At 52.3% G+C, this 16,733-nt stretch overlaps 1 protein-coding gene across 4 annotated transcripts in view; it reads left to right on the forward strand.

The window, feature by feature from the left end:
• ZBTB16 (zinc finger and BTB domain containing 16) overlaps positions 1-16,525 on the forward strand; it is a 76,850-nt gene extending 60,325 nt beyond the window's left edge. For 3 of the 4 annotated variants that reach the window (XM_035346019.1, XM_035346017.1, XM_035346018.1), the window contains exons 5-7: positions 11,366-11,536; positions 15,700-15,867; positions 16,223-16,525. In XM_035346019.1, coding sequence (XP_035201910.1) covers positions 11,366-11,536; positions 15,700-15,867; positions 16,223-16,452 — 569 coding nt within the window. In that variant the 3' untranslated portion in view covers positions 16,453-16,525. Of the gene's footprint in view, positions 1-11,365; positions 11,537-13,249; positions 14,559-15,699; positions 15,868-16,222 lie in introns of those variants that run through there. The other variant, XM_035346020.1, reaches the window with a different exon arrangement.
• The last annotated feature ends 208 nt before the right edge of the window (positions 16,526-16,733 follow it).

Below are 16,733 nucleotides of genomic sequence, written 5' to 3' on the forward strand. Positions count from 1 at the left end.
GGGCGGGCTGGTGTCAATGAATTTTTTTTTTTCAGTCTTTTCTGAATAGTGTCCTTTTTAATTCTAAAGAACTTTTAATTAAAAGTAGCAGGAAAGTTCATCTTGACAAGGTTTAACTTACCTTAACAGTTACTTTTGTGTCCTGGGATCCTTGTCTCCCCACTTAAAAAAAAAAAAAAAAAAGGTGAAATGTTTCTCTCCATTACTATTTCACATCTTTGGGAATTTACCAAGAGGTCTTTTTAATCTTTTCCTTTTTAATAATGGAGATTCAGGAATAATAAGTGGACATTACAAAATCTGGCTTTATGTCTGCAAGCAGGCCTTTGCTCTGGTGTTAGATGTTGTCCCAGCACAGCCCCTGTACGGTGTCTGGAGGACAATTTTATTTACTGGCGTGGAAAACGAGGTCCCCCTTTGTTTTCTCACTGCCCCTCAGTGACAGCAGAAACAAATACAAGTTGTGCCACCTTGGACGGGAAAATCCCTGGAGGGCTGTGTGGGGAACCTGCAGCTCCTGGCGTGGCATTGGTGGGGGGCTCCTGGGCTTGTCCCTGTGGTCCTGCTGCCGGCGCGGCGCCTCCAGCCTCCCCGCAGCACCCTCCCGGGGAGAGGTGGGAGCAGGCTGTGTTGTTCCAAAGCTGGAGGGAGACAGAGGGTGTCAATGGGTTTGGAAAAGTTTCCTGCGGAAAGGGGAAAGAACAAGCCAAGACTGTGGAAATACAACTTCCAGATTGAAAACGCTTGTGGTAGAGATTCTCCAGCAAAAAAAATGCAGGGGGGCAGCTTTTGACTGAACAGAAATGCTGGTGATGATTTCATCACCTCATTGAGGCTCTTTGTGTAAAGATGGAGACCTCCAAATGGTTTCTAACATTAATTTAACCATCATCCAGCAAGCAATAGGAAAAATATGTTTTTAAAAATCATTTTTTCAGCTGGTTCCATTTGAAATTCCCATTGGGAAGAAGAAATCTGGGAAGCCTTAGTGGTGGCGATGAGTAAGCAATGAGATGACAGCTTCCCTTGTGATGTGGTGGCAGAAAATGCCGCAGCAGCGTGCCTTCACTGGGCCGGGGGACCTGTCCTTGGCCAAGGCAGAGGGACAGGGCAGGGGCAGCAGCACGCGAGGCCTCTGGAGCTGCGCCAAGGGGTGATGCTGTGCATAGAGTAATGCCTCTCGGTCAAGTGAAGATTCTTTTGCTAGGAAATAGAGGCCAGGAAAATGGTATGCTTGGGCAAGGAAGGACGCCGAGCCTCTGCTCTGCTGGTCAGTCCATGCGTGAGCCGGGGCTTGCTGCTCCCCTCCCAGGCAAAGCTTCCTTCAGCTTCATCCACAACTGAGCATGCCATATTTCACACCTGGTTTAGAGCTGAAATATCATTGCTGTCTGTTGCCTGTATCTAAATTTAGACCCGTTTGTGACTTCAGTATCACTGAGCTTTCCCCATTCAGCTGCTTGGCCAGATGGGACTCTACAGCAGCATTTATTTCTCTAGTCAACATGCAAAGAGGTCTTTTGTAACTGCCTCAGTCTTGAATTTGCATTGTTTAGCAGCAGAAGGACAGAAACGTCACCATTCCATACCCTTCCATCCAGTCTCTGCAGAGTAGAGACATTCCTGTTATTGCTGTTCTTTTGGTGACTGTAAGCTAATTGGTACCAAAACGCCTAATGAGTGCTGAAAAGTGGAGTTTGTCTCCTTTGATGTGCTCAGTTTTTGGCCTTCTGAGTTTTTTTTTGATATACTTGATAAAAGGGGTCTTGGGACTAAGATTCTGCCAGTGTTCCTGAGCAGAGCCCTGGCAGCGAGGAGCAGGACAAGGAGGTGATGCCTTGGGCTCATCCAGGAGGGCTCAGCATTTGTATATGTCTTCAAGTCACTGTTTGAACTCTAATATAGAAATTACACTTGGACATGCAGAGCACCTTCCATGTGAATTCTGCCCAGCATGTTCCCAGGCTTGCACAGCATTAGGAATTAGGATATCTCAACACCTCCCATACGAGTGGTGGAATCACAGTAAAACAATTGGCCCATAAAAAGTTAATCTTATTTTCATTTCAAAACATAAGCTTTGCATGATCCTTGATTTCTTCAGGAGGAAAACCTGTTCTCACCCTGCCAGTGCAGGTGTGTGCTGCTTGGGGTGGGCAGGATGCAGCCGGGTGCAGAGGCAGAGGCCGGGGATGTGTCAGGGCCAGGCAGCGGCACTGCTCCTTGGCCCTGCTCCGCTCGAGCACAAAAAACATCATAAAGAGCTAAAAGCAGGTGTGGCAGTGGAGAGTCTCTGCGGTGTCAGCTTCTCCCAGTGCCTCCCCATGGCCGGCAGCAGAGGTGCTCGCAGCTCGGTGCGGGGAGGTGGCCGTGGTGCACAGCACCTGCCCGTCCTCCATGCGCGGTTCCCTGATCTTCCAAGGCAGGCGTGGTTCCCGTGCATCACGTCTCCTCCGCACCGTGCCCGCAGCACTATGCGGATGACCACGGTGCCGCAGAGCGTGGGCAGGCGGGCAGGGGCCGTGGCAGCAGCACCTCAGTGCCTGACAGCCCCCGGCAGGCAGGCGGCCACGTCCTGCGCACGTGTGCTTTGTGTCGTGACCTGGAGATCGCGGGCGTGTTGCAGTCTTCATCTGGAATTAATGCCCCCTTCCAGATACGTATGCCGTGATTAACGCCTTCTTTGGATACGAACCCGCTCGCTTCTGAGTAATTTTTCACCTCGAGTCCAGCTGCTGCTGTGATTGACATAAAGCCATTCTATAAATAAAGTCTTTCTCTCGTCTCATAAAGACTTTGTGGTTTAGTTTGCTTTCAAGGTCAAGATCAGACCTTTCTAAATAAACACATATCAAAGGATCATTAGCAAAGCAGCACTGTTAAATTGAGATATTAACTTCTGTCAACTGTGCGTTTCTTTTTTGTTCTGTAACTCATGACTGCAGTAGGTTTTTATTATTTTGGCCCTAGGCGGTAGCATCTGGCTTCTGTAGAGACTGTAAAAATTAAAAAGCAACACAAATCATTGCGAGAGAAAAGCAGTAAATTCAATGATAAGAATTTAAAATTAAAATGTTTCAGTGCTTTTATATTCTGCAAAACATGAAACGAATGAGTTCTGTGCCTGTTGCAATAAAGCTACCACCGCTAATAGTCACTTGATTTTTTTTTCTCCCCGCTCGCTCTCCCATGTAATAATTCTTGCCTGAGCAATCGCAGAAAAATATCATAAAGAAGTAAACTGAGGAGGAGGAGGAAGGGCAGCAGGGGAGGGAGAGGTGCCGGAGTAGTGACTTCCCGATGGTGCTCGGGGAACAAAGGGTCGGAGAGATGGGGTCGCGCTGTCCCGGCGGCGCTGCGGAGCCGTGCATGGTGTCCCAGTGCCCGGCGGTGCCCCGATCAGCCGTGCGGCGAAGCTGGGCCCGCAGGCAGGCGCTGTGGGAGCTGCCCGGGGGCTGGCTGGGGCTGGGGCATCGTTTCCATGCAGGCTGCCGCTCGTGGCTGCGCAGCGACACGCAGCGAGGTGCGGGGCCTTTTGTCTCCCCCAGCCCTGTGAACTTCGCCAGCCAAAGGAGAGGTGAGAAGCGGATCCGGTCATTTTGCCTCACTAAAGGAGAATGAGAGCAAGTGTGAAGATTAGGGACGGAGAGGTCGAGCGAGGAGGGTGTGACTAATGCGCCGGGTCATTCAGATATGGGACCACATTGTTCCCCTGTCCAGATGGCCCTTGGAATAAATCACCTCCGGCGAGCGCAAACTTCCCGGGCAGGCGCATTTGTTCAGCGCGCGGCGGCGGAGCGAGCAGGGACCGACCCCAACAGCAGCCGCCTGCAGCCCTGCGAGCTCCTGACAAAGACGTCACTCGAGTGGTTGTTGCCTGCTCCGCTTTTTGTGCAGTCCCTCTGCATTTTGGGAATGTTCTTTCTCCCCCTGTATGCATCCTTAATCTGCCCCCTGGGTTTTGGCCTTGGCCTCCAGCCTGTGGTACCCATTTCACCCGTTCCAGCACGGCTGTGAGACTCCTCTCCGCAGTCACTGAGAAGCATCCTTCTTTGCTCATCCTTCCCTCTGTTATGGAGGAAAAATCTGTGCACTTAAAATCCAGCTCTGGTCACTGAGAGGAGAAACTCTGGTGGAGGGTGATGAAACAGTGCCCTGTCCAAGGGAGCTCAGAAACTCCCTGCAGACAAGCACGTGGGGTAAATTCAAGTTTGTGCTCACCAGCATGTTTACAATGTTCTTTCATATATATCTGCTCTTAAATATTTGAGGTTTTCTAGGTATGTTAAACTGGTATTGGTTAAAAGAGGACATGCACAAGTGGCAGCTAGTGCTTGCAGAAAGCAAAACCTCCTGCCTGTGTGCCAGCACAGTCCTGCTCTGGTGCTCTACAGCCACCCTGCCAGGGAAGAGAAACCGGCAGCAAAGCAGCCTGTGCTGCTTTTTAAGAATTAATTTTCTGCAGTCAGTTAAACTTGGGAAGAAAGCTGTGGTATCTCTGAGTAAATAATAATAATCAAACAAATACCCCCTTGAGAGAATTTGCCTTCCATAAAGATGTTAATTAGCATGAAAGCTCAGTTGTGCAGTCCAGAGGCAGCCTTTGAAACTGGGATGATTTGGTGATCCCAGCACAAAATGCATCTCATTTGTTCACCGTGTGTTTTTTTTCCCCCTCTGTATGTTTGTGGGGCAGCTGGATGAACGTTATTTGCTTCCACTTCCCAGGTGAGTGGTGCCCTGCAGGAAGGCAGCACCCTGCCCTTCCCTGTGCGTTGCTGTCTGCGATGCTCTGCCTCCCCGAGGAGCTTCAGGGCAGCTCCCCTCTGCGAGCACTCGCTCGTGGCACACCGGCACCACTGCCGTGCGGACAGGCAGCAGCAGCCGCCGCTCCACGGTGCCTTTGTTTCACACAGGAGGGCTGCATGGAGTGACAGGAGAGCACGATGGGTCTGCCAGGTTCTGGCATGACACCCTTAGAAGTGTATCTATATGTGCAAAGCATGCATTCTGTGTGTGCACGGATGTAGGAAAGTGTTTCCAGGAAAGGGCTGTCATCGTGGGGCTCTTCTGTGCAGGTTTACTTTGGTGCTGCCAGCTAAAATACCATTTTTCTTTTCATAATCAGGAACACAGATACCGAAACTAGGTTAATCTTCTTACGCCGGCAGTATGTGTCCAGCATAGTGCAGGGGCAAACACAGCCTCAGCATGCCACACGGAAGCTGTCTTGGAGGTGGTGCTGCCAGGCCAGTGTCCTGCTGGCATCACGCACAGCCACCTTGACTTCATCCCCTCTCCTCTCCCTCTCCTTCTTCCCGTCCCAGCAGGGCATGCACTGCAGCAGCCCTTCCTTCTTCCAGCACATCCCCGGGGATCCCGGCACGCTGTGTGGAGCCCAGCATACATGCTGAAGTCCCACTGCTCTAATAGTTTTCAATCCTATACTTAAACGCTTTCCTGAGAAGGGGGGTGCTCACCAGTCCAGCTCACTTCCCCTAGGACATCTGCTTTTGGCTAACATGAGCCAAGGCCCCTTGGGAATTAAGGTGACCCACAGCTTTCCGTCTGTGGTCCTTGCATTGTGCACGTCCACAGATGTGCTGATGGTTTCTTCTGCTTGTTGCCACCATCCCATGCTACTGAGGCTGATAAAAATACCATGCTCCCCTAGCCCTGCTTTTCATGCAGGCGAGCTCCAGCGTTCGCAGCTGTGATGAGGAGCATTGTCTGGGAGATGGTGGCTGTGAAGGAGCCGTTGACACAGTGACAAAAAAATTTCAAACATCTCTGAAATCTAATCTTGCAAGAGCCAACAATCCCTGGACTCTTGTTTTGCGTAGCAAGAATTTTTTGGAGCCTTCCACTTCACTCTTAATGATAGTGGCAACAATTTTTTCATGCCTCTATTGCATGCACACAATTTAAGAGATTAAGTTAAATATAAAGATTGAGTGAAGTCTGAGTCTTGTTGAGGTGCTGACCAGAAGGAATTTGCATGCATGGTGTATGTGTGTCTGTATACACGTGCACATATATAAATGCATTTTTTGGTCACGTAGCTCGCCGTTACGGCTGGTCTTGTTGTGCTTGCATTGTTTGAGAGGCGGGATGAAGGTGGCCCTGCTGGCAGGGAGCAGGGTGGGACGGGCTGTGTGTGTCCTAGGGCTGTCCATGCAGATGCCACGGTGCGTGCCTGTGAGGGGGGCCGAGCCGAGGGCTCCTGCGGGAGACAAAGTGATTGTTTGGAGGTTTGATGGTGGAGGCAACAGGTAGTGCCTGGCTCTGCTGGAGTACTTCACTGTACTCGTTGCACCTGGAGCCTTCGTGGCATATCCCTCTGCAGACTTTGATTAAGGGTTTATAATGCTATTGATTATTGCTGTGACGGATGGACAGAACTGCCTCATTTTTGGGATTTTTCTTAACACTGCTCTTAGAAAAGAAAGGAAAAATATTGCAAACCAGGTATCAGCAGCGAAAAAACATGATAGTAGGTTTAGACCTAGGATAGCAGAAAGAGGAGAGTTCAGGTTTGCAGTCATGGTGCCTGCTCCAGCTGTGCAAAACTGCCACAGGGTCACTCAGTGGATGCCAAGGTGCCAAAACCATCCTCACCTGGGGTCCTGGTGCCAGCGGGCTGGGGGAGCAGGGTGGGAGGCGAGGCCGGGATGGAGTGGCCGGACCTCGCACGCGCACGCACGCGTGGGGGGGGGAAACTTGAAGTCAAATGTCTCAAAGTCAGATCCCTTTTTAGTATGAATTTGCTGTATCTCATTCTGAGCACTAATTCCAATTTAATTGCAAGTGGCCTGAAGCCTCTTCAATAGGAGTAACAAATGGTTTGATTTTGTAAACTTCATCAGACTGCATTTTAAATGCGACACACTAGCCCGGCTCGAATGCCAATGAAGCACTGAAGTAGCTCTCTGTTTACTAATTATCCGTTTTTACTTCAAGCCACGCTGGCTGGCTTGTCTGATTAAATCGGATTTGTGGGATAGAGAACAGCTAGCAGAGTTTTCTCTATAGTAAACGAGATTGAAACTATGGACCGCCTGGCTGCACACTGTAAATTATATTTCCTTTTAAAGGGGACGTGTCTCTTTTATTTCTTTGCCGTACCTCCTGCATGTTAAACTTTGTGGTACGGAAATGCACCAGGCTCCTTTTAAAAATAAAAGGAAAAACAAACCTGCATCCCTGCCTTATGCCTATTTGTCTCTGAGCAAATTTTATTTTAATTCCTTCTGCTGTGGAGTCAGGGTATGGAAAAAAGTATGAGGATTTTAGCATTCCTCACCAGAAGTTTGAAAAGGGAAGAAAAGTCCCTGAACAATGGGAAATACATCTTGCTTGCCTTTAAATCCGCGGTGATGCACAGCTCACAACGCCTGTTTGGGAGCAGTCTTTGAGGAGACCGAAGCATGCATATCCACGCGTACAGCCGCGGTCTCAGGGCTTTTCCTCCCTCGAGCAAGTATCAATCCTGTAAAAATCAGATTTCAAATCACCTGTTATTTAAAACTGCCTTGCACAAATCAGGCGGCGCTCTCTTCCAAATAGTTAATGTTGCGTCCAAAATCTAATCTACATGGCAGACTATTGCTCCTGCCTTGGAAACCCGCAGCACTGGTACATGCTGTATTAATTGTTTACTGCTGCAAGCTGGAGGCAAACAGCACATAGGCTCTTAGAGGAGAAAAAAGGGAAGATGGGAGAAGGTGGCTATTGAATGCCGCGTAATAGGGCTGTGCTTAAACCTCCGCTGTTGCTAAGACTTTAATTCCACAAGCTTGACCTATTCTGCCCTCTCTCTTGGTATCTATCTTTGTGCCTAGAGCTTTTTATATTTTAATTTGCTTTTGAATGTCCTACAAAATTAATGGTATACTTTTTGCCATTGTGCGGTGTACAGTACAGGGAAGGCCCCGTGGTGTTCGCTGATAGCCGCGTTTCCCTGGAAATGAATGGTCACCGCACTTTCTGTTCCATATTCGCCCCTTTTAATTGTTGACAGTAAAAAGCGTTTAAATGCTGCTTAATTTGTAATCATCTTCCAGAAAAAGGAGAGAAACCATTAAAATGTCAGTGAAATGAATAAATCCGTCTTCCTCTTTTTGTGCGTATGTGGCGGCCACAGTGTTTATTTATCGGGGGTGATTTTTCTTTCAATGCCTGGGCATTCAAACATCTCCGTTGCTCCAAAACCACGGGGTGCCGCCGCCGTGCTGTGGGGAGGCAGGGGCTACCTTAAGCAGGACGTGGGGCACTGGTGGGTTTTCCAGTGTCACCCCCTTTTCTTGTGCTGTCAGATCTTGCACCATGAGCTCAACCTTTGGAGATGGGCATGTTTAGGGTGGTAGGCTCTGCTTTTGACCTGCACTGCCCCGCAGCATCTTCATCCTTCCTCCTCGGCAGGTCCCTGGAGCTGCTCATTCCCTGCTCGTGCACTGGGCACCCGTCTGGGTGCAGAGCTGCTCTGCTGCCCCCATCCTTGCTCAGGCGTTCTTGAGGAGTCCTCCCAGACATCTGGCAGAGCTGGGCTGGAGGGGACCAGAGCTGCCCCAGGCCCAGCCCATGAGGGCCGGCAGCACAGCAGAGATGGGGGCTCTCCAAAAAAAGTCATGTCAGCTCTTTCCATGATGCTAAAAAACACAGAGTATAAATCAACTTAGTTTGCTGAGTGCTGATTGTGGACGGTGCCCAGGAGAGCCACCTGAGGCCTGCCTGATGCTATGACCCCTGGTTCTCATAGAGCCACCTTGGTTGTGCCGCAGGGCTGCAAATGAGTCGCTCCTGACCCTGTCCTTTGCAGCCCTGGCATGGCCACATCCTGCTGCGTGGCACTGAACTGGGTAGGTCAGGATGGGGTACGGGGTCCCCTGGCTGTTGCCTGCATCCTCTGCCCCCAAGCTGGGCTGTCCTCAGCCTTCAGATCCGCTGGATGTGCTAGGTCTGCTCTGGGCACTGCTGGTAGCAGGTGCCCCCCACAAGCCATGCCAGTTCCTCATTGACCTCCCCATTAAGGGTCTTTTATCAATTTATTTGCAAATACATACCTAAATAAATAAATAAATAAATAAACAAGCCTTTCCTGGTCCTGGTGGGCAGCACCCCACAGCAGCACTGCCTATAACCACCTTCTCCCTGTTCTCTCTGACGTCCCCATGCTGGGGCAGCAGCTCGCATGGCTGAGCAGCGTGGTGGGACACGAGCTGCAGCTCTGGGTCAGCGTGTCCCCGGCCATCCAACCCCAGCCAACTGGCCCCTGCCCACCCCAGCAGCTGGTGGCTGTGTCCCACCAGGGACTGGGCTTCCTCTGCCTGTGTCACAAGGCAACTCCTCTCCAGCACAGTGGCAGCGGTTTCGGCGGCCGAAGTTAGCCCAATTTTTCAAGCGGGGGCCAATTAGTTTCACAAATGAGGGCCCTATGGTGCCAGGGAGGATTTGTTCCGGGCCTGCGCACTGGCCTGGCGGCATTGTCCTGCCCCCACCCCCGCGGGAGCCCATTGTCCCCGGCCCCAGCGGGGCTGCTCCTGGCGGATTGATGGGGGCCGGCGTCCCGCCGGCCGGGGCCCCCGCAGCACAGCTGGCCGCGGCGCAGGGGCTCGGCCCCACCGACCTCTGACCCATCCTGCTGTCACCGTGAGAGCGCGGCCGGGCTGCATACCGCTCGGGATTTGCTCCGCGCCACCCGTTCAGGCGGGCTTTGTGTCTCACGGGTACTTGGGGGAGTTTTGTCCGCAGCTGCGAGCAAGCGCACGTCCCCCAGATAAATCCACGGGGAGAGAGGAGGCGGCATCTTCACTAGGGCCATCTTGCTGCCCCGTGTTTTTATTCCCGTTTCGCTTGTTTTTTTCACATTTTTGGCATCACTTGCCTGCCCGGTGCACACCTCGCCAAGGGGGATGGCCAACACTGAGCAAAGTCCCCAGAAAACACAAGTGTGCGTGGGCCATGCCTGTGGAGGAGCTGCCAGTGGCCAGAGCACGTCCGCTGGTGCCACGTTCACTGTGCAGGTCCCGGTGCACACGGAGCACGGCCCCATGCTGTTCTGGTGGACGCAGCTTTGCCTTTGGGGTACAGAAGCTGCCCCTGTGCCGCTCCCGGGGCACTTTGTCACCAGCACAGTGCAGGAAAGGAACCATCCCCTGCCTTCAGTGTGCCCTGGGGCTTGGCAGGGTGGTGCTGCAGGTGTCAGGGACCTCACAGCTCCCAGGGGCTCTCCCAGGTCCCCCATGTGCATTGACCTTGCACTGGGGACACAGCCTCACAACCGGCTTCCTCTCGGATTAATTTTGGCACAGCAAGGAGCAGCCCCCCCAGACCTGTTGTTTCTTAAAGGTGTTGTGTATTTGTTGGTTACCTTGAACATCTTGCTGCTTCTAATGAATTGCTAATACAATTTTCTAGATAATTTTATTTCCATAGTCCTCACATTTTAATGTCTCCAAAAAGCTAGCATTTATTTGCTTAATCTCCCAGTGTAATACAATTTGCACTGACTCATAGGTTCTGAACAATCAGCTATGCATAAACTAAAACAAATTGTTTAATAACACAAAGGTCTTATATTTTTATTGACAGTGTGTAAGTATCTCTATTTTTTTATTATTATTATTATTTTTTTTACTCTTGCTCTTCTGGTGATGCAGCCAATTTTATAATTGTGTGTGACTCGTAGGATTAAGCTTCTGTTGGTGTTACCATTACGGGTCACGAGCTGTGCCGGAGGTGTGCATGTGGTCCTTCTGCATTCAGCCCTCTGGCACCCAGAGAGGCTTTGCACAGTGCTCACGCATGCAGTGTTTCTTCAGGTCCTGTTTCCACCTGGCTGTTAGGAGCTTTGAGCTCTGTTTTCCGCAGGTGCATGCAACAACACATCAGAACATGGGTAATTACACAAACAGCTGCTTTGCATTTGAGTTGGGGGTGTGGTGCTGCTGGGAGCTGTGGGGCTGGGCTTTCACCTACTGTGAGGGGTTTCCACCTGCACCCAGTGCAATAAAATCCCCCTGCCCTCTTCGTGTCCTCCTCCTCCATGCTGTAAGGCTAGGCTTGCAGGGGTCCCAGCACCAGCTGCCCTGGGTGACCAGAGCAACTTTCCTGCGTAGTGTTCTGCTGCCAGCCAGGCTGCCCATGGTGGGGTGCAATGCCTCACGTGTGTCCTTGGGAGGTGAAAGCAGGGCACGGCAATGAAACAAGCACGAGTGGCTTTCAGAGTGCTGCCACCACCAGCTCTGGTACATCACGTTGGTCAGCAGTGATGTGAATGGTGTCCCCGCAGCACCCCAGGGCGGGAGCACCTCTGCCACAGGGGGTGCCCAGGTGGAGCCTAAGGATGCTGTCTCCTCTCTCGCAGGTACGGACATGGCTGTGTTCTGCCTGCTCTGTGGCAAGCGCTTCCAGACGCAGACGGCCCTGCAGCAGCACATGGAGGTGCACGCAGGGGTGCGCAGCTACATCTGCAGCGAGTGCAACCGCACCTTCCCCAGCCACACCGCCCTCAAGAGGCACCTGCGCTCCCACACAGGTACTACCTGGTCTCATCTGGCTCGGTCCTGCAGCACAAGGTGGGGGTCATGGTGCTGCCAGTGTCCAAGGAGCCCCGATTCGGGTCCCCCTAAAGCAGCAGCTTAGATCAGGAGAGCCTTACTCAGAGGGGTTTCCAGCTTGCTGTCATCCAGGGTTGTTGCTGAGCTGTGGGTGGCTGTGGGGAGTGGTGGTGGGTGCTGCTCACATCCTCTGCCTGCCCTCCAGGTTGGCAGGAGGGACCTGGAGGAGAGTTTCTTGCTGAATGGCTGCAAGGAGTACAGGCCAGGGCTGTTTCTCCCTTCGCGTTGCTTTTCTTTTCCTTTTTCTATTTTAAAAAATATCAAGGCAGCTGTCATCCACAATTGAGGCTGTTTGGATTTAAAAGGAAAACAACAAAACAAAGTGGGGGAAAAAAGCCCTGTGTAATAATTTGATCCGTTATAAGGTGACATGTGACCTTCTTAGGGGATGTGTGATCTTACCCACTTCATTGGCTTAATCGCAGTAGATGCACATAATCAGCTGGTACTCGGCCTTAATGGGATTACGGTGACCTGTGCTACGTGTATATGGTATTTACATCGCACGCCCACTGAGGTGCTTCTGGGTTAGAGGAGAGCTGGGGTGTGAAACGGTGGATTTGACCGCATTACACGGTGTCCTCAAACCACCTGCCTGAGAGCTGGTGTGCTGCTTACAGCTCCCAGCACTGCGTCCCCAGGTCCTGCAGGGCTGCAGTGCCTCCCCACAGGAACCCGCGGGCAGCTTCTGTCTGCTGCGAGTCGATGTGGCATGATTCCAGCTGCAAAACTTCAGTGTAGGAGAAAGCAGCTCTTAGAGTGTCAGGCTGGTCCCACATAGGAAATGGATGTGAGTACATCCATCAGGTTCAGAGGCAGAAATGGAAGGTTCAGTTATGGAAAGTTCCCTAGCAGGTTTAGTGCCTGAGCGTGGGCCATTCGAGTCTTGGGAAAACCAAGCACCAAAGAAGGACCTTTCACCCCCATGGTTTCACCAGCTCGCCCTGTGGAGAAGTGGCCCAGCGAGCACTCAGCAAGTGCTGGAGGCTGCATCCAGCTCCCTCCCCCCACAGCCCATTTTCACCTGCCCTGTTCCCTGGGTGGCTGCCCCACACAGGAGGGTGCCGTCAGACACTCCCCGTGTCTGTTTGACCTGTGCCAGCCTCCCATCTCTTTCAGCCCTTTGGGGCAGGTTCTGCACTGCTGGCTGAAGCCAGGGGCAGGTGGAGGCTCTTGCAGCCCCTTTGCAGCCAGAGCTGGGCGCACTGAGCTCTGCGGGACTTCTGCGGTCCCTGCTTGCTCCGTCCCCGGCAAGGAGGCTGCTTCTCCCTTCACTTGCAGTACAGAGGATGGGTGTGGAGCCTCGCAGTGCCTGGCACGTGCTGCGGCACGGCGCGCTGGCAAGCCCAGAGAGCACTGACCCCTCGCCCAGCTCCGTGATTAGCAGGATTGTGCTGCGCTGCACGGCGGAGAGCTGGCCTGTAATTTGCAGCCCAGCTATGAATCAGAGCAACTGAAATTGCTTTTTCCAGTGGTGGGGAGGCGGGGATGGTTTGCAGGTGGGTGGACGAAATGCTCCTCTCCCATCCCTTCCCACACCAGTCGCAGGCTTGTACTCTGGCTGCAGTGTGATAGCTGGGGGAGGCGGATGCATGTTGTCTGCATTTCTTTTCCTTCCTCTCCTAAACCAGCTTCCAGCGTGCACAGATGCTGGCTGCTTGGGGAAGAATCAGGGGAAAGTGTCTCTGTCCTGGGCTGTCAGTGGTGCCTGTTGGCCCTGCACGTGCACCTGCATCTGTGCTTCCAACCAGGAAAACCAGAATCATGCAGTGATTATGAGTCCGTTAATGCCAAGTGGAAGAGCTATTCATAGCAAGTAATCCACTGACCCAGGCTCCAGGTCGGGCTGTGTGGGTTCTACCCCAGCCTCTGATTGTTTATTAGCTCTTGGCTAGAGAATAGAGATCCCGGATCATCAGAGCTTTATGATTTTTTTTTTTTTCCTGGTTCTTTTCGGAGTGGGAGCACAATGCTGAGTCCACAGAGGAGCCTGGGATGTAGTGCCCGGCTCCATGCTGACACCCTCACAGTATCCCAGGGCTGTGCAAAAATGACAGAAATTTGGGGTTTTCTTCTCACTATGGAAAGGACAAGGGCGGCAGCCCTTACAGATGGTGCCGTTTCTGCCAGCCCCTGTTCTGGTGAGTGGGTCAGGGTGAGAGAGGAGGGAGTGCCTGTGTTGTGCATAAGAATTTACATGGGTTTCTCTGCTTATTTTTAAACCAAACACCTGCTCTGATTTCCTTAGTGCTCTGGTGTAAACGGTTACATCTGTCTGCCTCCATTTCTTGCCTGGAAAATTGGTATAATGAGCATTTACCCCAGCTCTTGCTCTTTGAAGCCCCTTTGGCCACAGCTTGTGTCCCTGCCACTTGCCTTGGACCCAGCACCAGCCCGTGCGGCTGCTCTCAGCGTAGCATCAGCAGCTGTGGTCAGCTCTGCTGGGTCCCTGCTTTATGTGGCTGGCCGTACAGTAACCACTGCGCTGGGGAGAAGTGGTGCGTTACGGCCCCACAGCCTGTGGCACAGGCAAGGGCTCCAGGTAGCAATGTGGAAGCGGGGTCACAGGTGCCACAGGCTGGCCAGAGGGGCTCTAATTAGTCCCCTTTGTCCTTCATTTAATGTCAGGCTCATTAAAGACTGCAAAGTTAATCAACATGCCACAAATTGGATTGTATTTTTTCCCCAGTTCTGCAGCCAGTCCTGAGCTGCTGCAGGGACTTGGGTCCCGTTAACGTCCCCATGTCGAGGTGGCAGCCAGGTGCTGTGCATGTACAGTTTTAGTCAGTCTGGCTCTGGCAATGCCATATTTAAACTCATTTGCCATGCGATCACGTTGATAATTAAATTCATGAAGATCCTGTCAAACTAGCTCCCAAGTTTAACACTTTGCTTAAAGTACCAGGGTGCTATAAAGAAGCAGCAGGAGGAAAAAAAAAATTCACTGCTCCCATCAGTGGCTGGGACTAAACAAGTGAATCATTCACCTGGCTCCCATTTGCACATGTTCTCTTAAAAACTGAGCGAATGGAAGTGCTGCCTGGGCTGGCAGGGGCACCTGGCTGTTGCATCAGTGCCTTTCACTCTGGGAACAAGGAGCCTTATAGAAAATGGAGGCAGTATGTGAGAACTGGGCAAGGGGAGGTGAAATACCTCCTCAGCCCCCAGCTTCATGTCACAGAGCCCTGAGCTGCTGCTGCAGCAGCCCTTCAGCCTGCGCGATGCGGCGTGGTGAAAAGACGCGTGCTGGTTTTGGGGGTGCGGGGTGGGAGGTGTCGCAGCCCCGCCGGCTCGGCGCTGGTTTGCAGCCCTCAGGAAGCGATGCGAGCTGCCGTGTGCGGCCCCGCACAAAGCACCAGCACGTGTCGGCACTTGGTGCCCAGCTAGGGCACACACAGGGGCTCCCTGCAGCAGCTGCAGGTTTGGTCTTTGGGTCTGGGGAGAGAACAGGCAGAGAGTAAAATATCATTGTAAAGAGGAAGTGAAAGCACAGGCATCTGAGTATATAACTAGAAGGACAATTTATGCCCAGGCACGAGTGCAGTTTGACATGGGGATAATGAAAAAACGTAGGTCATTGTGGATGACTTAAGCCTTCACAGCTGAAGAAAATGTATGAAATGCGAGGAACATTACACGCTTGGCAGCTCTGCACATCTGCAGTAGGACAAGTGAAATACAGTTGGCCATTCTTTACCATAAACTGTGGTTGTAGGATATGCAGCACAGAGAAATTGTAATTACAGTGACAAGACAAATCAGTAATATTTAAATATTCATGAACAAAGTCTTGGACGATCAATCTATCTTTATTGTCCTTGCCTTCACTGCTGTAATAAATAAGTAGCTGGAGCCCTCACCTTTCATTCAAATAATTCGGAGTTTGGTGCTGAGCTGAAGTTCATTTATCAGCCACCCGATCTGGAGGGTGTTAAAAACAGACGTGGCTGGGGGGCTGCTGTGGGCAGGGCTCTGGGTGTACGGGTGAGGATCTGCACAGGGACCCGTGGCATTTGGGGCTGCCCCACACTTCTCCCCGCAGCCCGGCGTGGCACAGGGGCTGATGCGCATGTGCTTGCAGGCGACCACCCCTACGAGTGCGAGTTCTGCGGCAGCTGCTTCCGGGACGAGAGCACCCTGAAGGGCCACAAACGCATCCACACCGGGGAGAAGCCCTACGAGTGCAACGGCTGTGGCAAGAAGTTCAGCCTGAAGCACCAGCTGGAGACCCACTACCGGGTGCACACAGGTAGGTGTTGCCCTGGCCCAGGGGGGAGCGAGGCTGTCCAGCAAGCCCCGGGCAGCAGGGAGGCAGCCGCAGTGCCCACGGAGCCCAGGCTGGCTGCTGGGGATAATGAATCATTGAATGCGTCAGCGTGTAACTATTGTAAATAGTGGATCAATATTTAGATCACTTTTGCTGTTCATTACTTCATTATTCGCTGTGTCTGTGCACAGAGCGAGTATCAATATTGGGCAGGCTGGGCAGTTAATTACTGCGGTGGAGTAAGGCCCTGAGACCTCACGCGTTACCCAAACGGGGCTCAGCAGCCAGCCTGTCCCGGCTGCTGCTGACACCTCCCTCTGCTCCCCCTGTCCTGCAGGTGAGAAGCCCTTTGAGTGCAAGCTGTGCCACCAGCGCTCCCGGGATTACTCAGCCATGATCAAACACCTTAGGACCCACAACGGCGCTTCCCCGTACCAGTGCACGATCTGCCTGGAGTACTGCCCCAGCCTCTCCGCCATGCAGAAGCACATGAAAGGCCACAAGCCAGAGGAGATCCCCACCGACTGGAGGATAGAGAAGACGTATCTCTACCTCTGCTATGTCTGAGGGACATGGAGGGAACGTGGGGCTGAGTTGCGGAGGACTGGGCAAAAAAAAAAAAAATGCATCGTCCATGGCCTTTTGTTTCTGTTTTTCGTTTGTTGCTGTTGCTAGAAGGATCCTATTGCTGGGTTTGCGGCTGGGAAGGTGCTGGCACGTGGCACTTGCTGTGCTCGCCGGTGCGTGGGGACGGCGGGGGGCACACAGCAGCGCTGGCACAGAGAGGGGTGCACAAGCTGCCCTTTGCACCCAGGGCTCCTTCCCCTTCCCAACCCCTCCTTACCAGG

This window comes from Oxyura jamaicensis, chromosome 24, assembly GCF_011077185.1.
Source record: "Oxyura jamaicensis isolate SHBP4307 breed ruddy duck chromosome 24, BPBGC_Ojam_1.0, whole genome shotgun sequence".
Taxonomy (NCBI): Eukaryota; Metazoa; Chordata; class Aves; order Anseriformes; family Anatidae; genus Oxyura; species Oxyura jamaicensis.